Source organism: Pinus tabuliformis, chromosome 1_1 (genome assembly GCF_031772625.1).
Source record: "Pinus tabuliformis cultivar Carrire ecotype Pingquan chromosome 1_1, CPIR1, whole genome shotgun sequence".
Taxonomy (NCBI): domain Eukaryota; kingdom Viridiplantae; phylum Streptophyta; class Pinopsida; order Pinales; family Pinaceae; genus Pinus; species Pinus tabuliformis.
Window position 1 is genome coordinate 597,214,692 of NC_142297.1, and position 25,964 is coordinate 597,240,655.

The 25,964-nt window shown below is 36.2% G+C and overlaps 2 protein-coding genes across 2 annotated transcripts; both read left to right on the plus strand.

The window, feature by feature from the left end:
* The first annotated feature begins 201 nt into the window (after positions 1–201).
* Positions 202–14,739, plus strand: LOC149214683 (disease resistance protein RPV1-like). Its single transcript, XM_089389471.1, has 2 exons — positions 202–407; positions 13,806–14,739. The coding sequence occupies exons 1-2, from the start codon at positions 202–204 to the stop codon at positions 14,737–14,739; spliced, it is 1,140 nt and encodes a 379-aa protein (XP_089245597.1).
* Positions 14,740–17,986: 3,247 nt separating this feature from the next.
* On the plus strand, positions 17,987–24,995 carry LOC149214684 (uncharacterized). Its single transcript, XM_089389472.1, has 3 exons — positions 17,987–18,140; positions 24,357–24,490; positions 24,612–24,995. The coding sequence occupies exons 1-3, from the start codon at positions 17,987–17,989 to the stop codon at positions 24,993–24,995; spliced, it is 672 nt and encodes a 223-aa protein (XP_089245598.1).
* Positions 24,996–25,964: the final 969 nt, after the last annotated feature.

A 25,964-nucleotide genomic window follows, 5' to 3' on the forward strand; every position in this document is an offset into this window, starting at 1 on the left:
ACTAGGCAAATGATTTCATCTACTCTCACTAACACTGCTATGAGTTTGTCTAAATTGCAAGTTACATTGGCCAATGTTCAATCACAATTGAAGATGAAGAAGGTCTCTGCACTTGCCAAAGACGCAAGGATCAAAGCTTTGGAGGACTTGGTGATCAAAGTAGGTTATGATCCTACAAATATCGATGCTGCAGAAGAGCTCATGAGGAAAAAGAATACAAACATAGCAGCATTAAGGAAACAGTTGAAGTTACCAGCCACAGAAGATCCTTTAGCCAAGGATAATAAAGAAACAGAGACACAAAAGGCAGATATGATGAAGCTCATCATGGAGCAAAGTGCAGAGTTGAAGCAAATGGAGACAGAGATGGAAAAGATAATAAAAAAAAGGAGCAAGCTTCCAAAATGGTTGTTGTCCCTTTGGAAGCACTCCCTATCAAAGCAATTCCTATAGCTACATCTTCTACAACAAAAACAGGGGTTGTTGTAGATCAATTGGCAAATGAAGTGCAAAACATGTCTCTCGAGACTTAAGAAATCAAAATATTGCAGGCTCAAGTCAATCTTCTTCAAGATCAGAAGACAAAGAATGAGACTTTCTGTGCAGGAGAGCTACAGAGAGCTCAAAACTAGAGAGAAATATGGAGGAAATCAGCAACTAAGTCCTCCATTGGCCACACATTGGCCCAAGTCAAAGAAATTATATGGAACAACATCATTGAGGCAATGGATGAAATCTAGCCTTGTATCCAGAATATATTTGAGCAGAAAGAGTTGATGGAGAAATCCAAGCAGGCCATTTCCACTATCAACAATGAATTGGGAGAAATTCCTACCACGACCAACCGCTTCATCAAATTTATCAACTCTAAAAACAAATATGAATTGGATGATCTAGGAGTAGATGACGGAATAGAAATAACTTATAAGTAAATAAAGTTCTGACAAAGAAGAACTTGGTTGTGTAGCTGACAGAGAAATGTCACACTTTGGAGGTAGCAGTTAACAGGTTTTTCACCAGAATAGAAGCATTAAATAAGAAGGGCTTGCCTTCTTTATTTGTAATCAATGACAAGCTGATGACTAGGGAAGATTATATGAAGAAGCTCAAAGACATTGCAAAGGATACGACCAAGTCTTCCCACATCAAAGGTGCCATGATAGGGAGAGCTTTTTACAAAACTATCGGTAATATGAGTTTCATCCAGCATGAGATAAAACACATTTTTGTAGTAAAACCCACATTCTCTCAGTATACCGAGGTAGATGAGATCTACCGTAGAGTAACAAAAATTTCCATTCCAGATGAAGAGCGGTGGGATAAACTGTGTGAATTCCAGGATTAAAGAAAGGGTTGGATTCACAAGCGCAACACACAAATAGAGGCCACTCAGCAACTACTCTCCACCAAAGAAGTGCCCGATGTCCATATCACTTTGCCAATTCACCTCTTTTGGTTGCATTATTTCATTTCTATTGGTCTGAAGTTAATAATAGAATGCCATGTCAATGAGGCATTTATAGTAATTTTTTTGCAAATTTTGTTTAAATACTTCATTCATTCAAAGTATTAAGGGTCGGCCCTTGATCATTGTAACTCTTTTTATCAAAGCACTGTACTTTTCCATGTTGTTGGAGCATCATTAATAAAAAGACTCTTCGCAAGAGACTTGTGTTGCGATATACTGGTGATGTTTTTCTTACTGTAATTGTGTTTCCATTGTTATTCTCTGTCTGTTTATGATCTGAAATCTAATTGTTAAATAGGAGATGTGAAAAATAAGATATGTTATTTAGCACCTTATTTGGACCATGTTTACAATCTGTATGTTTTCTTCTAAAGTCTAATTGAGAAATTCTTAAATTCTTTTCAATCACTACTGAATCACCTCTTTTCTCCATTCCATAATTCAATTTAAAGATCTAGTAAATGTAACTAGCTTGCCCTGTGATTACTCCTTTAAACTTTTGATGCAGCATCCAACTTAATTTGACTCCATAGCCCAATGGAAAGAAAGTATTTTGATCAATTCAACCAACCAACCAATCAAACAAATTCAAACAAACAACCAAGCGTAATCATAATTAGCATAAAATCAACTTAAAAACCAAGCTAAATCATAAAGAGAGATCCCTCTCTGAAGCTGGCAGGGCTAGATCCCAGCCTCAAAAGTGGTTTTGATGTTGTCTAATGTATTTACTCCAACAACCTCAAAACTACAAAATGATAACACTTGGTGCCATAATTTATGTACTTTGTAGCCTTGACAGTAAACTATGCTCCAGGCTAAGCTCATATTTGAGCTTGAGAAACAAACTGAGGTGTAAATGACTTTGGGTGCATGCCTTTGCTAGCTTGGTAAAGATTATCATGGGAAATCGAATTTATGGGAACACTCTCATTGTTTAGAGGAAATTTCCTCTAGTGATTGAATGTTGGTTACATCCATAAATAATCAAAGTTTTTCAACTATTTAATGGGGTGAATACAAATATGAATTTGACATGGGAATGATACCTTTCATGGGATATTCTAGAGTGGGAATGATACCATATGTAACAATGTTATGGTTGACAATTTTGAGGGTTGGCACATGAGTTTGAGTGCTATAGGATTAACATCTAAGAGCCAAATAAAGGCCTTCATGTTGGTGTAATCAAGCTCAATTTTCCAAGAACCTCTAGCCCTCTTGATTCATTATCTTTATCTCATTGTTTAGCGGTCTATGTTATCTATAACACCATATATGCACCATCTTCCATGATAATTAATATTTATCACATGAAAAATTGGAATTGATGGTGATGAGGGAGAGTCTTTGCAATCCACCACATAAGAACAAGCTTGGTAGTGGAACATCATTGATAAATTCACATTCGTGATGATAAAGTAAGGAAGGGAGTTGTTTCTCACTCCATTGTAGGGATGTAAACTTTTTGGAATGATATATGGCTCTTGTCACAAAGAAATGTTCTTTTTGGGTGCAATACAAAGTTCTTTTTGGGTGCAATACAAAGTTTTGTATTGCTAAGAATGTAACATCTAGAGTGACACACAATTTTGTATTATGGAAATAGTGAGATGTCGAGCTTAAGATTCTCAAATGTTATGCTAACCAATCCTTACACTTATCAGTGAGCAATAATGTGGGAAAAGAAACTTGATGGAAATTTAGAAGCTTGCAATTTTTTTAAAGATCTAGTTCTTTGAAGGCTACTTGTAGGTTGGATTTGTTAGCTGGAAATACATTTCCATAAATTGTTCTTGGATTAATGTAAGGTTATGATTTTAGGTTAAAACCTTTTCTTAGTTTAGGTTAAAACCGTTTCTCTTGGAGTCTTAGTCACTCATATTATTTTGGTCTAGTGTTTTGTAGTTGCGTAGGAAAATTTTATTAATATATGCGAGTGTATGTACATTTACATTGCTAGGTTCTCCAACATTAGTCTTCACAAGCTCTCTAGCCTCAAACCATACTGGCGCACTAGCCTAAATAAAACATATTTACATATTCATTTACAACTAGGATCAAACTAGGGGTATTATACGAAAACCCCTTCTTGAATAAGTTTTTTTTTTTATCTCCATCCACCATTGTTGTCGACATGTTGCTAATTTTGTTTCCTAGGGTTATCAATAAAGTGGATGCATTTTCTAGACTTCTCCAAAGTTCTATATATCTTGACATTTGATTCCACTTGCATTCTCTATTTTTTTTTATCTATTTTAACATTGGATCTCCACTTGCCTCCTCATATAGTGTAAGTGATCTAACATATTTTATATGATGCATTAAAGTTGTAGTGATAAAAGTGACAAGTATATGCCAAAGACAACATTTTGTAGTGTGAGAAAAACATGAAATTTGCCACTTAGAAAATTCCACTCACTTAGAAAAGGGAATGGGATCAGAACGTTAAGGTCATCATTGGTGATATATGTTGCAACATTTCCCACTATATAATCATGATATGCTTACTAAGGGTTTCCTACTCGAAATTTACAAATTTTCGTTCTCTCTTATCTTTCTACGATTATTAAGATGGAGCATGCCATGTTCATAAACATAGAGCATATTAGTGCCAATGTGTTGTCATTCATTTTAGCAATGAGCTTCACCACTATGACATCATCTTGAGCACAAAGAGAATTTGAGAAATTTGTCAATGTTTCCAAAGAGATGCATATTTTCCATTCTCACATTTTTTACTCCATGTGATGTTTGCAGGTTGCCAATTGTATCTATAGGCTTTCCAAATTCAATTATTACTCCAACACTAGATACATTCCTCCACAATTGGACTGAATTCTACATAGGACAATAGTGTTAGGTTTCTCAAGATGACACATAAGGTTACGTTTATTTAGGTCAAGTTACAAATATTCTTGTGCTTAATTTTCAATTATTGTTTAACCCTTACTAAGACATATGGATGACTCTTTTGCATGTGATTGCAAAAATTATCAAACATTTGATATGTTGTCGATATGGACAATGTTATAAGAGTAGCTCTAAGGCACGAATTTTTAATGAAAAAAATAAACTCAACAATAAAAACACAAGCTCTATTAATATTCAAGCAAGATATATTTGTTTGGGGTTTTCTCTAAGTTGTAAATTGAAGAGAAGAACTAGGGATGATGGTTTATTGCATTGATGAAGATATGTCACTAGTGGTGCAGCCACTGAGCCCAACTCCTCATGTTACTTTGTTTTACTCTCTTCTATGTTCCTTAGTAGCTAAGGTCATGGGCATTAGAGGATTGGGGAAACTCATGTGAGATTTGCATTGTAATTAGTACTTTTGATATTACACATTTCATTCCTTGTGTAGGGTGGCCGGATTTGTAGAACATTGAAGGGAATAAGTAAGTGCGCAAATATTTCGATGTACTATGGGAGGAGATTATCAATGAAAAAATTAAGAGGAAGAAGGAAAATTAGTTGGGAAAGCGAGGATGTTTATGTAGACATGATGCTTGACATCTCTTAGAGTGCCAATGCCATATTCATAAAATTAAGCACTAGGGAGAACATCAATGCCCATGTTTTGGACATCTTGATTGGTAGAATTAATATTTCAATAATTAATTTGGATAGGTAAACATTGGGGACATTCAAAAATCTATTGCGATAAAAAGATAATGCAGAAAAATTTAGTGGATGATTGGAAAACATGACCCAAATTCATGTGATTTCCCAAGTCTTAAGTACCTACAATGGATAGCTAAAAAAACATTGAAATTGCATTTTTTTTTTATTTCACTATTGCTTCGCTATTGAAATGGATATTTGCACTATGGTATAAGAATGCAATATTCATGAGTTTGATGTTTGTAGCAATGATATCCCAATTGATAGTCATTATAAGATTATATAGGAGAATAGCTAGTTATTAGGGACCTTGGCAAAAGATTGATACATGGAGGAATCACAAAATGTACATGTAAATTAGAAGACGAGTAGCAAAACATCGATTTCTTTGCAGGAGATGACAAGTTGGTGGATGGACATGTAGAGGGGATTAATGGAATACATAAATGAACATTTAATAGAAAGTATCTGATGATACACAAGGAAGAAGGATAGAGATGAAACCCATTATTTTCCTTCTAAGACATGAACCTATTAGATGCATCTTAAATAAACATCTAATTCAAAACAATCATAGTAGATTTTTATTTGAAGTGTAACTTGTATTTTCCATGGAGTTTTGAAGCAAATCAATGGTCTTGATCAATGAATTAAGCAAAATCTAAGCTATGTGCAAAGTTATGCTCTTCATTATTTCTATTAAAATGTGCCCTTCATTTATTGCAATTCATTATATATAACATAGCAATTTAAACATTGGACCTTTTTGCACTTTTCCGGGCAATTATTTTGATTAGTTTTGGCAAAAATTTGATAGGGACATTTTAGAATCTTACGTTTAGTGTTGTAATCTGTAGAAATAGAGTGCCCTTTCATGGTGTTAAATCCATTTATATATTTAAAATTCATTATGAACAATTTAAATTCAACAAACTCTAATAAGAAATCAAAAACATCGTTCAAAACATTTATAAACATAAAAATTATAATGAAAATAAATTTACTTTTAATAAATATATTCCTAAAAATAATATACAAATATAATTAAATAAACATAAAACTTATAATGAAAATAAATTTACTTTTAAAAAACATATTCTTAAAAAAATATATAAATATAATTAAATAAAAAAGAAAAATTAAAAATTGTTTACGGGTCTTGGATAGTTAGATTTATGCTTCTGCGATCCATATGAAGTTTTTTTACAAGATTTTTGGACGTAAATCACATAATAGAGATATCCTACCAAACTTTAAAAATTAAATTAAATTAAAAACAAAAAATAAAAATATCTATAACCATGTGATGGTGTCCAATCACTTGCAAAGGACGTACAAATGGAAGGTTGCAAGAACCACAACCATCATTTTAAGAGACCGCCTAAATTTAAAAATATCGTCTCCAATCGCTAACGATATTAGTCGAATACTTGTAAAAACTAAAGGATGAATCCAATCGCTAACGATATTAGTCAAAAACTAAAATAAGAAGAGAAACCAGCCAACTGTTATGCACATTGAGATTAGGTCGCAGTCAAAAGAAACGACTGGTCTATTCAAATGGACGGCTCCACTACCAAATTGCATAAAGAATTGGTAAAGCAGATTTGCGCAGGAAAATCAACTCAGTTACGCAGGTCTGCCAAACGTTTTTGCGCACAGAAACGGATGGATGGGAATGGTCAATAATGCTGTGACGGGAGGAAGGGGAATTTGGCAGGAAACTTCATGCTTCCATCGTTCAGATTAAGGTATATCGCCACTTAATTTGCTCAAGAAAATAAGAAGCGCAGTAATCAACCACATACCAGAGCTGTTTTGTTTTCAATCGTGTGCCCAACTATTGAGGTCTCCATACAAAAAAAGAGTAGCAAAGACGTAGCTGGTAAATTCTCTGCATTCCTTAATCATTCAGACGCAAATATTGAGGCTCAGCGCACTTTCTCAATCTCTGCAAAATATATTCTTTTTTATTTTGTATCTAACGACAGAGTTTACCCCATCCCTTGACGGTACATCCTTAGCATCCACCTCCACGGCCCCCTCCCATGGCAATAACAACTGCTGTGTGTATGATGTCTTTTTGAATCACTGCGGCCTTTGTTGAAATCTAATTTCAACGCTGCCGTACGCTATCAACCAAAACCGCCTGCAAAACCACAAACCCAGTTTAAAGATTTCTCGGACCGCCTACCTGTAGAGAATGGTTTTCGTACACAAGGGCCCGAGAAAAAGTGGAGCCGACAGGTGGTTCAGCCCTGACGTAACGCAACGTCATTTTCTCGGGGGTTAATGTTCAGCACTTGTTGGCCTTCCGATATCATTATCCGCCGTTCGATCTGCTCCACTCCTTTTAGCCGTTGATTGATTAAACCTGCACACGGGCCTGCATCAAATTAAATATTGCGTGGAGTGAAAGAGTTTTTGGTTGACCACCGTAGGTAAAAGAATTTAATAGTAGTACGAAGACTTTGGTGAGGCTCTTTTAATATGAGCATGGGCATGTTATAATATATGTTTTTATATATATTTATATAGGCATGTATTAAATAGGAAATCGTATGTAATAAGTTTCATGTTTTGTGTGTTGACTTTTTTAAATATAATGTATGGCACACGGAAGTTTTTTTTTGGTGTGTTCACAGTAGCGTAAAAATATGAGGGTGCAGTAAAAAGAAAAACACATAGCAGTGTGTAAAATGTGAAGAACCAGAGAGTGTATGCACAACATTGCACAAATATGTTGTAATGTTTTTGTGTGGAGCATTGTAAAACGAAGATGCAGTAAAAACCGAAAAACCATGTGTGGTTTTGGACAAGTAGTGGATAAAGGAAATGGTGGAGCGTGAATTTTTGTGAAGAACCAGAGAGTGTATGCACAACATTGCACAAATATGTTGTAATGTTTTTGTGTGGAGCATTGTAAAACGAAGATGCAGTAAAAACCAAAAAACCATGTGTGGTTTTGGACAAGTAGTGGATAAAGGAAATGGTGGAGCGTGAATTTTTGTAAGCCTGTGTAATTTTGTTTTTCACAGCAGTAAACTTATGTAAATCTTTTTATTACAGCAGTAAGTTGTTTTTCACACCAGTGAATATAAAAAGGATTTTACAGTGGTAAATCTTTGCATCAGGTTTTAATGAATAGAATGTTCTCATGGTGGTGAAATACTCTGTCTCTCTGTGAATTTTTTTTTTTTGTTGTCTGTGCACAAAAGATCCTGTGAAGGAAAAACAGAGCATTACCCTCTGTGTGTTTGTTTGAACATTTGGTTTTTGGTATTTTTCCCATTAAAAATTCCCAACAGTGGTATCAGAGCAGGCTTAGGCTCTTTAAAAAAAGTTAAAGAAGCTGAAGGGAGAAGGTTGTTGCTGCAGCAAAACTTCTCAGGCAGACAGAAGACTCAAACATCAAAGGATTCAGGTATTTCAAAAGTTTTTTTTGTGTTGCTGAAGAATCAGTGATTTGTTTTAAATACACAGTCAAGGAATGACCAACACAAGCACTAGTATGGGTTTGTTTAACACCCAGCTCCCACAGTTTAATGGGAAGAACTATGACTATTGGGCAATAACCATGACAGCCCTGTTTGCCTCTCAAGATTTATGGGAAATAGTTGAGGAAGGTTTTGAAGAACCAGCAGATGAAACTGAGTTCAATGCACTAACTCAGGGAGAGAGAGATCAGCTGAAGAGCAATAGAAAGAAGGATTCAAAAGCCCGTATGTTGTTGTATCTAGCAGTAGACCAGAGTGTGTTTCCAAGGTTAGCAGCAGCTAAGACAGCAAATGAAGCATGGCAAACCCTCAAGACAGCTTATCAAGGCATGGAGAGAGTGAAGACAGCAAAACTACAATTGCTGAGAAAGGACTTTGAGAACTTGAACATGAAGGACTCAGATAACATTGACTCATTCTTCACTCATGTGATTGGTGTAATCACACAAATGAGAACCCATGGAGAAACCATTGAAGATAGGAGGATTGTGGAGAAAATATTGAGGGTCTTACCCTCAAAGTTTGATGCCATAGTCACCACCATTGAAGAGACAAAGGATCTCTCAAACTACTCAGTTGATGAGCTACATGCATCACTGATAACACATGAGCAGAGGTTGAGTAGGAATGAAAATTCATCTCTAGAGCAAGCCTTCAAGACCCAGATGTCCTTTGGAAGAGGAAGAGGTCAAGGCAGAGGAAACAAGAGAGGAAGAGGCAGAAGCCAGAACAGAGGTGGAAGGAACAGCCCATCAAATGCACAAGGAAGAGGCAGCAATCAAAATTAGAACCAAGGCCAAGGCAGCAGCCAACAAGGAGGACAACATCATGCTCAAGGACAAAGGTATGATAAATCTAATGTTCAATGCTATTATTGCAAAAGGTATGGACATTATGCAAGTGATTGTAGAAAGAAACAGCATTATATGAACAGTAGACAAAATGCAAATGTTACAAGAGAAAACAGCAGTCAAAATAATGTCCTGTTAGCTTGTAACATGGCTGAAACACATAGTGAAGACATATGGTTTTTAGACTCAGGTTGCAGCAACCATATGACAGGGAACATAGCCCTCTTTTCAGCCTTAAATCAGAATTTGAAATCAGAGGTCACACTAGGAACTGATAGTAAAGTGTCTGTTATGGGAAAAGGGGAGGTAAAAATTTTTACAAAACAAGGAGAAAGGAAAACCATAGCAGATGTCTACTATGTCCCCGGAATGAGATGTAATCTATTGAGTGTTGGACAGCTTATCCAAAAGGGTTACAATGTTTACTTTGAAAATGATGTGTGCACCATCATGGATATACCACCCAGCAAAAGATGCATTGTTGAAGTGAAGATGACAAGGAACAGGATGTTCCCTCTCCGGATCAGGGCAGACATGAAAAACAAAAGGGAAATGGCAGCAGTCACCCAAGAGGCCTTCCAAAGCGTGCCAAAGGATGAGAACTGGTTATGGCACTTGAGATTCGGGCATCTAAATTTTGGAGGTCTAAACTTATTGAGCAGAAAAGGAATGGTAAAGGGATTACCATTGATAGAGAAGCCGGACAGCCTTTGTGAAGGTTGTATATTGGGCAAACAACATAGAGAGAGTTTTCCATCAGGGAAAAGTATAAGGGCAAAGGCACCCTTAGAGATTATCCACTCAGATTTGTGTGGACCAATGCAAGCTCCATCATTAGCTGGCAGCCTATATTTCCTAACATTCATTGATGACTTTACAAGAAAGACTTGGATATATTTCCTTAAAAACAAAAGTGAAGTGTTTGAGAAATTCCAAAACTTCAAGGCATTTGTGGAAAACCAAAGCGGGCTGCATATAAAAGTTTTGAGAACTGATAGAGGAGGTGAGTATATCTCCAAGGAATTCCTAAAATTTTGTAGAGAAAATGGAATTCACAAACAGTTTACAGCAAGGTACACTCCGCAGCAAAATGGAGTTGCTAAAAGGAAGAACAGGACCATCATGGATATGGCGAGGAGCATGCTGAAGGCAAAGCATTTGCCAAATGAGTATTGGGTTGAAGCTGTACATTGTGCAGTTTATATTTTGAACAGGTGTCCTACAAAGGCAGTCTTGAACAAAGTGCCAGAAGAGGCATGGAGTGGGAGAAAGCAAGGAGTCACCCACATGAGAGTTTTTGGGTGTGTGGCCTATGCACACATACCAGATCAGCTAAGGAGGAAGTTGGACAGCAAAGGGGAGAAATGCATCTTCATTGGATACAGTGATGAATCCAAAGCCTACAGGCTGTACATCCCATCTACCAAGAAGTTCTTTGTAAGCAGGGATGTTCAATTCATTGAGGAAGAAGCTTGGGATGGAAGCATAGAGAAAACAGTGAACATTAAAAACTGTTTGCCTCATGATGAAGATGAAGAGGAAGTGGCTGAAGTACATCCCCAAACAGCAGCGCCAACACAAGGACAGCAAGGGACACCATTGAGGATCAATGAGAGTGCTTTTCCAAGCACACCACAAGGAGGAAATTCAAGTGCATCTTCAAGCACTTGCACACCAAGTGAAAGAGGTAAGAAATTTAGAAATCTAAGTGACATTTATGATGAAGGAATGAATTCCTTATTTGCCTTGTATTGTCATGTTGATGATCCTATTCATTTCGAAGAAGCAATTAAAGATAAGAAATGGATAGAAGCTATGGATGAGGAGATGAATGCCATAGAGAGAAACAAAACATGGGATTTGGTTGAGTTACCAAAAGGCAAAGAAGTCATTGGTGTGAAATGGGTCTATAAGACCAAGAGCAATGCTGAAGGCAAGATAGAAAGGCACAAGGCAAGGCTGGTTGTCAAAGGGTACAAGCAGCAGTATGGGAGAGATTATGAGGAGACTTTCGCACCGGTTGCAAGAATGGAAACAGTGAGAGCAGTGTTGTCTATAGCAGCACAAAACAAATGGAAAGTCTACCAAATGGATGTGAAATCAGCATTCCTAAATGGAGTGTTAATGGAAGAGGTCTATGTGGAACAGCCTCTCGGATATGAGAAGAAAGGTGAAGAGCACAAAGTGTGCAAATTGAAGAAGGCTCTTTATGGGCTGAAGCAAGCGCCAAGAGCATAGTACAGCAGGATAGATTCTTATCTATTGGATAATGAATTCGACAAATGTGAAGGAGAACCCACCGTCTACATCAAGGAAAAGGATGGTAAAATTTTAATTGTTGTCTTGTATGTAGATGATGTTATTTTCACTGGAAATGATATTTATCTTATTGAGAATTTTAAATCAATCATGAAGGATGAATTTGAAATGACTGATATGGGTTTGTTGAGATACTTCTTAGGCATAGAAGTAGATCAAAATGAAAAAAGAATTTTTATATCTCAAGCAAGATATGTAAATCAAGTTTTGGGCAGATTTAAGATGGAAGAATGCAAGGCAGCAATCACTCCCACAGTGATGGGATTAAAACTCAGCAGAGGGGACAGCAGCAAGGATTTTGATCCTAGCCTGTATAAAAGCATTGTGGGCAGCCTTATGTATTTAACAGCAACTAGGCCTGATTTAATGTATGTTGTTAGTTTGATTTCCAGATTTATGGAAAGGCTGAAGGAGGCACATTGGCAGGCAGCAAAGAGAATTTTGAGGTATGTCAAAGGTACCAAAATGTTTGGAATTTTGTATCATGCCTCAGAACATTCAGATTTGGTTGGATACACTGACAGTGATTGGGCTGGAAGTGTAGATGATCGGAAGAGCACTTCCGGTTATGTTTTTAATATGGGTTCAGGAGCCATTTCATGGGCTTCTAAGAAGCAGTCCATTGTAGCACTGTCTACAACAGAGGCTGAATATGTGGCAGCTACAGCAGCAGCATGTCAAGCAGTGTGGATGAGAAGGATGTTGAGAAGCTTAGGCCAAGAGCAGGCAAAAGCGACAGTGATTTTTTGTGACAATAGCTCAGCTATTGCATTGTCAAAGAATTCAGTGTTTCATAAGAGAACGAAACACATTGATACAAGGTTTCACTACATCAGAGAATTAGTGAACAATGGAGAAATTGTCCTAGAACATTGCAGGACTCAAGAACAGGTAGCAGACATCTTGACAAAGCCACTTGATCAGAAGAGCTTTGAATTTTTGAGAAAGTGTCTCGGTATGACCGAATGCCCAGCTGTTGAAATTAAAGGGGAGTGTTGAAATCTAATTTCAACGCTGCCGTACGCTATCAACCAAAACCGCCTGCAAAACCACAAACCCGGTTTAAAGATTTCTCGGACCGCCTACCTGCAGAGAATGGTTTTCGTACACAAGGGCCCGAGAAAAAGTGGAGCCGACACGTGGTTCAGCCCTGACGTAACGCAACGTCATTTTCTCGGGGGTTAATGTTCAGCACTTGTTGGCCTTCCGATATCATTATCCGTCGTTCGATCTTCTCCACTCCTTTTAGCCGTTGATTGATTAAACCTGCACACGGGCCTGCATCAAATTAAATGTTGCGTGGAGTGAAAGAGTTTTTGGTTGACCGCCGTAGGTGAAAGAATTTAATAGTGGTACGAAGACTTTGGTGAGGCTCTTTTAATATGAGCATGGGCATGTTATAATATATGTTTTTATATATATTTATATACGGCATGTATTAAATAGGAAATCGTATGTAATAAGTTTCATGTTTTGTGTGTTGACTTTTTTAAATATAATGTATGGCACACGGAAGTTTTTTTTTGGTGTGTTCACAGTAGCGTAAAAATATGAGGGTGCAGTAAAAAGAAAAACACACAGCTGTGTGTAAAATGTGAAGAACCAGAGAGTGTATGCACAACAGTGCACAAATATGTTGTAATGTTTTTGTGTGGAGCATTGTAAAACGAAGATGCAGTAAAAACCGAAAAACCATGTGTGGTTTTGGACAAGTAGTGGATAAAGGAAATGGTGGAGCGTGAATTTTTGTAAGCCTGTGTAATTTTGTTTTTCACAGCAGTAAACTTATGTAAATCTTTTTATTACAGCATTAAGTTGTTTTTCACACCAGTGAATATAAAAAGGATTTTACAGTGGTAAATCTTTGCATCAGGTTTTAATGAATAGAATGTTCTCATGGTGGTGAAATACTCTGTCTCTCTGTGAATTTTTTTTGTTGTCTGTGCACAAAAGATCCTATGAAGGAAAAACAGAGCATTGCCCTCTGTGTGTTTGTTTGAACATTTGGTTTTTGGTATTTTTCCCATTAAAAATTCCCAACAGCCCTGATGTCAAGAAAGGACTCGCTACCCATATCTACTATCGCCTTAAAGGTCTTGGATTGGCAGTTTTTCTGGACCAACAAGAATTGGAAAGAGGAGATGGCTTGAATGCTCAAATCGAAGGGGCTATTCGAACAGCCTCAGTGCATGTTGCAATTTTTTCTCGGCGATATGCTCAATCGAACTGGTGCCTCGACGAGCTGGTACAGATGTTGGAGTCGGGGTCGGCAATAATTCTGGTCTCCTACAAAGTCGGGCCCGCAGATCTTCTTATCATTTTAGATGATATTGATCATATGGATCAAATGGATGCATTATGTGCACCGGTTAAAGATACTATTGATGTAGGTAGCTTAATTTTAATTACATCTCGCAATAAGGATGTGCTTATAAGCGCAGGTATTGGTGAGTCATCCATTTATACACTGAAAGGCATCAATCCAGAGCACTCGCAAGAACTCTTTTGCTGGCATGCCTTCGGTCAACCCCGTCCTGTTATAGGATTTGAAGAAGTGGTTAAGAAGTTTTTGCATGTCTGCAATGGTTTGCCACTATCGCTTAAAGTGCTTGGGGCGCTTCTTCGTGGAAAAGATGATTTGAGGCATTGGAGTGCGCAATTGCGGAAAACCTCCAAAGTACTTCCCGACGATATACGAAGCACACTTAGAATTAGCTATGATGCTCTCGATGAAGAGGAGAAGCAGATATTCTTAGACGTAGCTTGTTTCTTTATAGGAGAAGATAGGGATACCGCTATAAGAGTATGGGATGGATCCGACTGGGAAGGGTTGCTGGGTCTTTGGAAGCTGGAAGACAGATGCACGACCACCTACGAGACCTCGGCAGAGATATCGCCGAGAATCCAGAATATCCACGTCGTCTTTGGCGTTTCACAGAGAATCTTCTTCATAATATGTCTGGCCAATCATTTGTAAGTATTCTTGATGGACTTTCGAAATAGCCTTGTGCCATCAAAGTTGTCTGTCAAGTTCTGAAATCTTAGAACTTCCCAATATTTTCATTGAGAAGTGAACAGTCACCACCACTATTATATTTCCGTTGGGAGCGTTGTCCTAAGTCCTCTTTACCTCCCTGGATTCCATTAAAGAATTTAAGAGTGTTACATATAGAAGGGCGACGACTGAAAAGACTCTGGCGACATGAATCTCACGTATAGTGTTGTTTTTCGTGTTTTTTAAACAGATCTATTTACTTTTTTTTCATATTGTAAAAATTGTTGAACTGAGTTTTTGTTATCGTATGCCACAATGACAAAAAGCTGTAGAGGTTCAAACTCACTTTAATAATGCATGTGAACATTGCAGGCACCTCTGCAATTGAGGGAATTGCATATTGATGCTCCCCTTTCGAGAGTTCCAAAGTCCATTGACAAGCTCAAGCGCCTCGGAAAAGTTGTTCTGCACACCGGATATCTTGAAACTTTTTCAAATGAATTTTGGAACTTATCAGGACTCCAAATTCTTCACTTGGGGTGCTCCAAGCTGCAAACCCTACCAGAATCATTTGGGAACCTGACTGGCCTCCAAAGTCTTGACATGGGCGGGTGCTTCAATCTACATACGCTCCCAGACTCGGCCGGCAACCTGACCGGCCTCCAAAGTCTTGGCATGGTCATGTGCTGCAATCTGCAGACCCTCCCAGACTCGGTCGGGAACCTGACGGGCCTCCAAAGTCTTTGCTTGGTCGGGTCCTCCAATCTGCAGAGACTCCCACACTCGATCGGGAAATTAATGGGCCTCCAAACCCTTAACTTGCTTATGTGCTCCATATTGCAGACGCTCCCAGACTCGGTTGGGAACCTGACGGGCCTTCAAAGTCTTTGCCTGGCCGGGTGCTCCAATTTGCAGATGCTCCCATACTCGGTCGGGAACCTAACGGGCCTCCAAATTCTTAACTTGGCCGGGTGCTCCAAACTGCAGACGCTCCCAGAGTCGGTCGGGAACCTGAGGCGCCTCCAAAGTCTTGGCTTGGCGGCGTGCTTCAACTTGCAGACACTGCCAAACTCGGTTGGCAACTTGATGGGCCTCGAAAGTCTTGAATTGGACTGGTGCTCCACTTTGCAAACACTCCCAGAGTCATTCAGGAACATGAGGGGCCTCCAAAATGTTCACTTGGCCGGGTGTTCCAATCTGCAGACGCTCCCAAACTCGGTAGGGAACCTGACGAACCTTAAAACTCTTTACTTGTTCGATTGCTTCAATCTGCGGAGTCTCCCAAAGTCGGTGGGGAATCTGACAGGCCTCCAAAAACTTGACTTGACTGGTTGCTTCAATCTCTTGACGCTCCCAGAGTCGGCGGGTAACCTTACGGGCCTCCAAAGTCTTTGTTAGAGGTCGTGCTCCACTTTGCAGACGTTGCTCCCAATCTCGATTTGGAGCTTAACGGGTGTGTGACTGTCTTGAAATCTGCGGGTGTTCCAATTCAGAGATGTTGCCAAACATTTGAGCTCGTTGGAGATGCTATAAGGGTTTGTGTCCCAAAGTGCATTGGAATGCAGGGGTAATGGAATAACTGCGCCAACTAGTGGGAAGAGGTTTGTGGGAAGAGTAAGAACGACGATAGATGGAATTACAGCTCCCGGATTGAACTTCCTCCGGAAGTGTACAAGCTGGACCAGATCAAAGCCCAGATGAAGAATGGTGTTCCCAAGTTTACAGAAGAGGAAATCAAGAATGTGATTACGGTGAATATTGAGTAGGGGTTTTGTATACACACGTTGAACCGTGGAGGTTTTTCCTTTTTGTATTTTCATTGTGATGATGTTCTCTCTGGTTTAATCACAATACAATGGCGCAGAGTGTAAAACTTGGAAGCGAAGACAGTTTCAAAGTGGTACTCATATTTTCAATCTTAGAAAGATATCGATGCATCTAGATTCTAAATTTTCTTAGATTTTGGTTTTCCAAAGATTTTGATTCCGAACATTGTCATAATCAAAATTTCTATAAATTTTCATTTTCAGACACACTAATTTAGATGAATGGAATATGGAGAGTGATCGAGATAAGTTCCTCACACATGTTTTGGTTTTGCTTTTGACTTTTTATAAAGTGAAACAACTTGAATAACACAACAACATTGCACACATTGAGAACATAAAAGATGACAGCCATTTAGAGAGGTGGATTGAAAAGGTGAGCTGTAGTTATGAAAGAGGATAATAATGAATGGATTTTATTATAATTATTATTATTATTATTATGATTTAAAATAATAATATAATTTTATATAAGAAAAAATATTGTATTAAAAAAATATATTGTATTTAGCGGTATTATTTAATTTGGTAAAGATGTTGTAATGTAATGTTTTATTTAATATTTTGACCGGATTACATTATATAAAAATAAAATAAATATACAAAATTAATAATTATATTTAAGAATTAAATTAGTGGGGATCTATCAAGTGTCAAGAGGCATCATCTCTTTTATAAAAGTATTGAAAGAGGTGATATATCATGTATCAAGAATGGATCTTTTCTACATGGAATGGTAAAACAATTTTATATAAGAAAAAATATTATTGCTTCCAAAGATGTTATTCTGTTAGTGTGGTAGAGATGTTTTAATGCCTTGTTAACAATTTGAATTAGTCAAAATAAAATAATGATTATATTGATTGCAACCTAGAATGGACAAAATGTTGTAATGTTTAATATTTTGACTTGGGTCAAATTACATAAAAATAAAAATAAAATAAATACATAAAATTAATCATTATTATTACGCCATAAGGTGTTTCTCTTTGAAATGAACTCTCCTCTAATCCTTGCTATCCTGGCTATACACCATCCTAATAAGTGTTAGACAATTGAAACAATTTCCTTCGTTAATCTCATAACTAACTCGGTTACCACCGCTCAACTAACTCGCTGATTAATTTCATAACCTAACTGAATTCCAAAGACCGGAGATGCCTCTGAAAACTAAAGGTTAACGAACAGTTACTGCCCATTTGAACTGAACAAGGGTTTGAGTTGGCTTGCCTTAGTATACAGATTCTTCATCCAGAGGAGACATTGGTGGAAAAAGACGATGGCAGTGTTGAGATTGAAGAGCATGCTTCTCTCTTTATTTTGCAGGAAACATCCACCCTTCTTATTTCTTCCATAGGGATGAAAAGTGACAACAAGTTTTGATCAAAGAGAACGCCAGAACAATGGAATTGTTCCTGCACAACAGCTCCTTGGTTAAAGACGGGATCTTTCTTTTGCAGGAAACAGTCGCCCTTCTTATTTCTTCCCTGGATGAAAAGCGACAACAACTTTTGATCGAAGGGAACGCCAAAACCATTCCACTACAGACAGGATTTGGTAACATTTTAAAGATATTTTCTTCCATTTAAACGCATTTTTTTCAATTCCTTTCACACTTTGACAAAGTTGGAAATAAATGTCTTATGAACCAGGTTTCAGGTGGGCATATGATAATGATAATGATTCCTACTATCTCTGCTAAAGCCTAAAAGCTAGAAATACATATGTTGTTCACAGGCTCATTTGTGGTTATTTTTCAGTGTTTTTAGGTATTTCAATTTTCAGGAAGTTGCTATTGAACAAAATGCCTTTCACATCCCATAAAGCACTCTCCTAGCAAGTGCGAAAACACTTTCAGAGCAACCAAAAACTAACATAACTAGCCAAGGATTTGAAAACCTGTAGAAGGTTTGAGGTGCTCAATGAAAAATGGATACAATTGTTCGGTTGTGTTAGTTGTTAGCTAAGTTAGTGCTGACTATACAACAACATGAGAACCTTGATAGAAATGAAAAAACTTCCAAAATGAACATTATCTTTTAATTTCATGTATTATTTCTTTTATATTAAAAAATAAAAATGAGATCCCATTTAATAAATCTGTTAAAATAAATTTATACTATAATTATTTATTTTCATTCAATTTAATTTTTCCAGTTAAAACAACACAGGAGAACATTAGCATATGAATATTTTGGATAACTCATAAGACATGAGATCCCTTGCATTAAAGCTATATCTAAACACTATGGAATTAGTGATTTTTTTATCTTAGTAAATAGTATAAAGCATAAGTTTTTTTTTTTTAACTTTGCTTTACCTAAACCTCTTTTAAGTGGTTGGAAGATTCCATATCTCAAGCATAAGGTGTTGCCATATTTTTTATCTTAGTAAATGGTATAAAACATAAGTTTTTTTTTTTAACTTTCTGGGTTTTACCTAAATCTCTTTTAAGTGGTTGGAAAATTTTGGCTACTTAAATCTCTTTTAAGTGGTTGGAAGATTTTAGCTACCTTATCAATAAGACACTTATTCCAAATTCCATTATACATTAATGCTTTTTTCCATTACAAAGGCTTAAGATATTAATGCAATGTTTTTTTCCATTACAAAGGCTTAAGATGTTAGTGCAATGAGACATATTTAAGCTAATATAAAAATTCAACGAGTCTAGGATGGATTTTTATTTTAGAGATATCAAGGCCTGCAAATAATTCAAAAAATAATTCATGGCTCCAATAGAGTATGAATACATACATGAGTAGAGGTTATCAAGCTCATAGTTTCTGATTAAAGATATCAAGGCCTGCATGACCTAAATGTAGAAGCAAAAATTATTTCATTGTTCCAACTCAGTATGCGTTCATCTCACCTTTTGATTGTAAAAGAAAAAATATAATTCATTGTTCCAACTGAGTGTGCATTCATCTCACCTTTTGATTTCACTATGTTTTATATTAATAGCTTGAACAAATTTAATATTTTTTTAAGTAATGCTTTGAATATCATGGAGGTTAATCAATGCTATAAGATTATCTTAAGCATTAACCTAAATTTAAATATTTTAAAGAGTGGTTCTTTTATCTTTTAATTTCATGTATTAGTTCTTCTATATTAAAAAAAAATGGGATCCCTTGCATTATTTAATAAATCTATTAAAATAAATTTATACTATAATTATTTATTTTCATTCAATTTAATTTTTCGAGTTACAACAACATGAGAACCTTGATAGAAAACAAAAAAATTCCAAAATGAACATTATGGGTCTTTTCTATATCTCAAGCATAAGGTGTTACCCTTTTTTGTTTTAGCTACCTTATCAATAAGATGCTCATTCCAACTTCCATTATATATGAATGTTGTTTTTCCATTACAAAGGCTTAAGATGTTAGTGCAATGATTTTTTCCATCATAAAGGCTTAAGATGTTGGTGCAACGAGATATATTTAAGCTAATGTAAAAATTCAACAGGTCTAGGATGGATTTTTATTTTAAAGATATCAAGGCCTGCAAATAATTCAAAAAACAATTCATCGCTCCAATCGAGTATGAATACATCCATGAGTAGAGGTTATCAAACTCATAGTTTTTGATTAAAGATATCAAGGCCTCCATGACCTAAATGTAAAAGAAAAAATGATTTCATTGTTCCAACTAAGTATGCATTCATCTCACCTTTTGATTGTAAATGAAAAAACATAATTCATCATTCATCTTACCTTTTGATTGTAAATGAAAAAATATATCTCACCTTTTGATTGTAAATTAAAAAATATAATTCATCATTCATCTCACCTTTTGATTGTAAATGAAAAACAATAATTCATTGTTCCAACTGAGTATACATTCATATCACCTTTTCATTTCACTATGTTTTATATTAATAGCCTAAACAAGTTTTATATTTTTTTAAGTAATGCTTTGAATATCATGGCAATTAATCAATGCTATAAGATTACCTTAAGTCTTAATCTAAATTTAAATATTTTAAAGAATAGTTATTTTATATTTTAATTCCAGGTATTAGTTCTTATATATTAAAAAAATGGGATCCCTTGCATTATTTAATAAATCTATTAAAATACATTTATACCATAATTATTTATTTTCATTCAATTTATTTTTTTAGTTAAAACAACATGAGAACTTTGATAGAATAACAAACTTCCAAGATGAACATTATGGGTCTTTTCCATATCTCAAGCATAAGGTGTTACCTTTTTTTATCTCAGTAAATGGTATAAAGCATATATATATATATATATATATATATATATATTTACTTATTTATTTATTTTACCTAAATGGTTGGAAGATTATATATATATATATATATATATATATATATATATATATATATATATATATATATATATATATATATATATATATATATATATAAATAAATAAGTAAATATATATATATATATATATATATATATATATATATATATATATATTTATTTATTTTACCTAAACCTATTTTAAGTGGTTGGAAGATTTTGGCTACCGCTAATAAGACACTGATTCCAAATTCCATTATACATGAATGTTTGTTTCCATTACAAAGGCTTAAGATGTTAGTGCAAGGTTTTTTTTCCATTACAAAGGCTTAAGATGTTAGTGCAATGAGATATATTTAAGCTAATGTAAAAATTCTAAAAGTCTAGGATGGATTTTTTTTTATTTATCGGCCTATTTTTCCTAGACACAAATTCTGATTAGATAATGGACAAATTTAGAGTTTGTTTTCTCACTTTAGATGGATTTCATCTTGTCTGTTGTCAAGAATCTTGTGCATTTGATGATGCATATCTATTTTGGACAAGAAAATTGGTTCTCGATGATGCATATCTATTTTGGACAAGAAAATTGGTCTTGGCCAACCAATAATTTTGGTGGAAAATTCTGCCATGAATAGTGATAAGATCAGAATTTATGGAGCTCATGTACGGGTAGATTAGATGGCAAAAGTTTGATGGAAAAAGTAACATAGATTGAGAGACCATAGGAAGAGAAAATGAGGATAAAGTGGAAAAAGTTCGATGGAAAAGGTAGCCTAGATTGAGACAGCTGAGAAAGAGAAGATGAGGATGAAGGAGCATAAGATTATTTCTAAACATATAGTTAATTTATAATTTCCATAAGAGTTGTTTGCTAATTTTGTAATACTTGCCATTGAGCATGCTAATTTTGATGGAATTGAATGGAGCTCTTGTAACTAGGGGAGAAAATGCTTCAACTTTGTACAACCAAGAACTAATTGAGGAAATCATGATCAGGGAGGACAATTTAATTCACTTTTCAGGAGTTGAGTTGGGATAAGCTTATACTATAGTCTTGAGACTAGCAAAGTAATTATATGACATCAATGAGCACAATTTCAGGATTTGAGTTGGGATAAGATTGTACTATAGTCCTGAGAGTAGCAAAGTAATATCAATGAACACAATTCAGAGGGAAAGAAAGCAACAGAGCAAAGTGCAAATATATTGAGTTATCAAGCTGAAAATTCTTACCTTAGAAATTGAGGTGCAAAGTCTAAGTAATATACAGGATCACTCTAGAGAAATAATGTTCAACAATCAAGCTCCTAAATTACAAAGGTGTTTCCAATCCAAAGAAATGATGTTCAACAAGCAGGCTCCTATATTTAAAGGCATTTCCACTCGAGTGAAATGATGTTCGACTTACGCACAATTTTCCTGCAGTTAAACCTAAACCAAGAGTCGCTAATTTCAACAATTACAATGGTTTCATTTGATAGCATGCCCTGCAACCAACCATTTTGACCAGAGAGTATCAACAATAATCCTATTGTAAATGTATCCTCTAAGGGCAAAGCCAATGAAAAGACAATTGTTTGAGTATTTTTACTTCAGAATATGCTACTTTAAATGTATCCTCGAAGGGAATGTATATTCTGAGTATTGTTACTTCAGAATATGGGTAGATGCGTGAATATGTTTGAATAGAATATTGACCCTCAAGGACTCATATGCTGCACTTTTGAGGGGAACACCTTTGGGTACAAAAACGTACGACATTTCCTTTGCAACATTTGGTGCCAAAAGGCATTCCCCTCTGAAAATAACTTTCCTAACTGCCTTTGTGTCATAATCTGTGCCATTGGATATTTTGTTAGACGATTGAGTTATTACTATTTGTTGATTTGAATTTGAATATTGGAGAATGATTACAACTCAGTTTCCCAATCACACAAAAGAGTCTGGCTTGTGACTCAACGTGCTTATTTTTCCTAGTGTTTCGCTCCAAATAGTTAATCTGTTGCAAGAAACGCTCCAGATAGTTAATCCATTGCAACCCCTCAAATCAAGATATGTAGATATGTTAGCTTAGTTAAATTTCTGAATGAATTTGGAATCCTCTTCAATTTGATAAATGTTCAAAACAGTCTAGTATTGAAATGATTTCTTATTTCTGAGCAGTTTCTTAATACCAAGGCCTTCAGTTACTGGAGATCGCAGATTTTTCCTGGTAATTTTGTCATGTGTGAACTACGCAAGAGGAAGGGATCATTAATGCTCCATATCAAGGCATATTACCAAGTAATGTGACGAGCCCTGCAAAAGGGAAATGGAGAGAGCACAAGCACCTACAGAGACAGAAGCAAGGATGCTCTCGTGGGAAAGGTAGGAGCATAGCCAGTAGTAGCATCATGGACAAAGGAAGCATATAGCATAGAGGAATTTGTCATGAACTAAATTCATGCAGAGGACCAGCACCTATTGATGCTGATACTAATCCATCAAATCATAGTATAGCAAATCCTACCCGTCTCACTGAACGCTTCAAATATGCCAATTTGAGCCTGCACCTCTATTACATAGAGTTGCTCATTCCCTGCGCCTCGCAAAGCCAGCTGCTAGGGCAGAGCCAGCAGAGGATAAGGCAGGAGAAGCATCTGTAGTTTTTGTATATTAATGCAGTATAGCCAATAAAGGTAGAGGAAGCGATTCTTATTTGTCGATTCTGAAAAAAGATATGCAATAGCTATTAACTAACTAGAAACTGAACCCAGGTTTTTATTGAATAACATACAAAAGGAATGGATGATTGAGCACTTACAGATGATAGCGGCGAGAAATTGTCGATTACTTTCTCTGTCCAATGCCAAAGACGACGCAGCAACCTTGAATCCTCAGTAATATCTCTCCCCATATCCCTAAGTTGGTTATGCATATGTATGTTATTTAGACTATCCACTTCTACAAGACTCTTATCCTCTAGATTTTGAAATCCCCACCTTCCTTTCCAGCGTGATCCATCTTCAAAATGTTTGAGCATCTCATGTAACCTGTTCGATATTTTTCAATGTACAAGTCTCGCTTTCTTCACCATTTTGGACACAGACGTTTGACCACATTTGCTTGTCAGTTATTCAGAAGAAAATAAATAGAAGCGGTGTGAGGAAAACTTGCATGGTCTAACCATTGCGGGGTTACCTGGAAAAGTGATCATTCGCAGAAATTGAAGGCTAGTCCAAATGGTGGCCTAGCTCTCTCAATCATGTTCATAAGCCACGTCCAATGAATCAGCGCTGGAGTAGCCTGCATGGTCTGCCCATCGTGGCAAGGCAGCTCCAAATGATGTCCCTTTTCTATCTCCACAGAGAACAAGCACTAGGAAGACTGCATGGTGTTGCCATCGTGGCATTTCCAGAGAAGGCATCAGTTGTGGCAACTGGGACAGCCCGAATTGGTGGCCACGCAAACCTTGACTGAATTTTTTTATTTCCTATTTAAATAGTATGGCGAGATGTGGATCAAATGACGAATTTTAAGACCAAAAAAAGCCAAATAGTCACAGAACAGTTACGTATGGAACAAATGAAATACTTGTGTACACAACTGGAGTCTCTCTTGCCCACTACTCCTCCCAATGTAATTACAACATTAGATGCCTTCCACGACTCATACTGTATCTATATCAAACTATAACATCGCAGGTGATTGCTTTAAGCTTTTTATAGGCCTAAATTATATATTTGAATTCTTCATATAGCTTGACAGATGTGGATTGTACGAGGAAGCCATTAATTACATTAGAAAGCTCGAGGAGGATCTCCATCAACTGAAGAGAAAGAGAGACCGTCTGCTGGAAATCCAATCTGGACAAAAAACAGACAAGAACACAGACCTGAAGGTAGTCTTGGAAATTTATGACAGGGAAGCAATTATCATAATTACCAGCCAAAGAAGGCCGAGATATATGTGGAGGATTCTGGAGGAATTTGAAAAGCATGATCTAGATCTGGAGACCTCGCAGCTTTCTACTGGAGAATCTTTTGTTCTTCTACACTTCCATGTCAATTTCAGAGACAATATTTACCATGATCCAGCTCAGATCCAGAGTTCTCTAGAATGCAGGCTTCAATTAACTTATTAGATTATTGCAACATTTTGTTGCTGATGTGAAATTCGTACGGTTGTAGATTGATTTGTTGTGATGCCATTGGCACATAACCGTCGTGTACTCTTGAATGTTGCAGGCTACAGTGGTTTCAGAACTAGCTTCTATGATGGTATTGCTAATTCTGAGGATGATGAGCAGTAGATTTTCTACAAAGCTTGATGACAGCAAGAAAACACAGCCAAGAATCTCCAAAATCCAATGTAAGAGGAAGACCTGGGTTGTACATTTATAAATACAAATTTTAAACAAGCATAATTTCTCTTCATCTATGAAGTGCGTGCTTGTTATTTCTATGGGCAGGGACTACTACTGAAGATAATTACAAGTAGTTAATTTGGTCACATTTATAAGCTGAAACCCAAAACTCGAGCTCTCAACCCACTTGAAAAAATGGACATAGAGTATTTATCAATAAATCCAATCCAAAAAGGAGAGCAGGGCAAGAAAACATTGTTTTCATATGAGGCTTGATGTGATGGAAGAGGAATTAGTTTGTACTGAATATCAGAGTTGCACTAATATGAATGTGAATTCAATTCCAATTTTGCTCTGGAGTTAGCCCTTGTTTAACAATCTTAATTTCATTTAGCATAATATGTTTTTTTGGTGTCTCCACCATGTCGCAGATTCGATTTGTACAATACATAATGTCCTCAGTGGCTAGTTAATTTCTCTCAAGGTTTTGACCATGTGTTGGATACCTTGTGTTGGATATTTTGCACTCTTTTGCTTCTTGGATATTTTTCACTCTTTGGCTTCTTAGCCACCAAGCTTCAACCCTTTAATGACACATCTTATTATTTCATTAAATATTCCCCCCACTTCATCCAAAAGGCAAAATCCATTCATTTTGACCTCAATGACATCTTCGTCAGCTTTGATGTCGTCTCCTTCTTTACCAAAATCCTTGTTCCTGAAGCTTTAGAATTAATATCCCAGTTA

What these genes read in the sequence shown, in the direction of transcription:
- LOC149214683 (XM_089389471.1), top strand. Translation starts at nt 202, where the DNA reads ATGAGGAAAAAGAATACAAACATAGCAGCATTAAGGAAACAGTTGAAG. An exon ending in AGGAGCAAGCTTCCAAAATG is followed by an intron (nt 408 to 13,805) that starts GTTGTTGTCCCT and finishes AATTCCCAACAG; the next exon opens with CCCTGATGTCAAGAAAGGAC.
- LOC149214684 (XM_089389472.1), top strand. Translation starts at nt 17,987, where the DNA reads ATGGAATTGTTCCTGCACAACAGCTCCTTGGTTAAAGACGGGATCTTT. An exon ending in TCCACTACAGACAGGATTTG is followed by an intron (nt 18,141 to 24,356) that starts GTAACATTTTAA and finishes CTATTTAAATAG; the next exon opens with TATGGCGAGATGTGGATCAA. An exon ending in TGCCCACTACTCCTCCCAAT is followed by an intron (nt 24,491 to 24,611) that starts GTAATTACAACA and finishes TTCTTCATATAG; the next exon opens with CTTGACAGATGTGGATTGTA.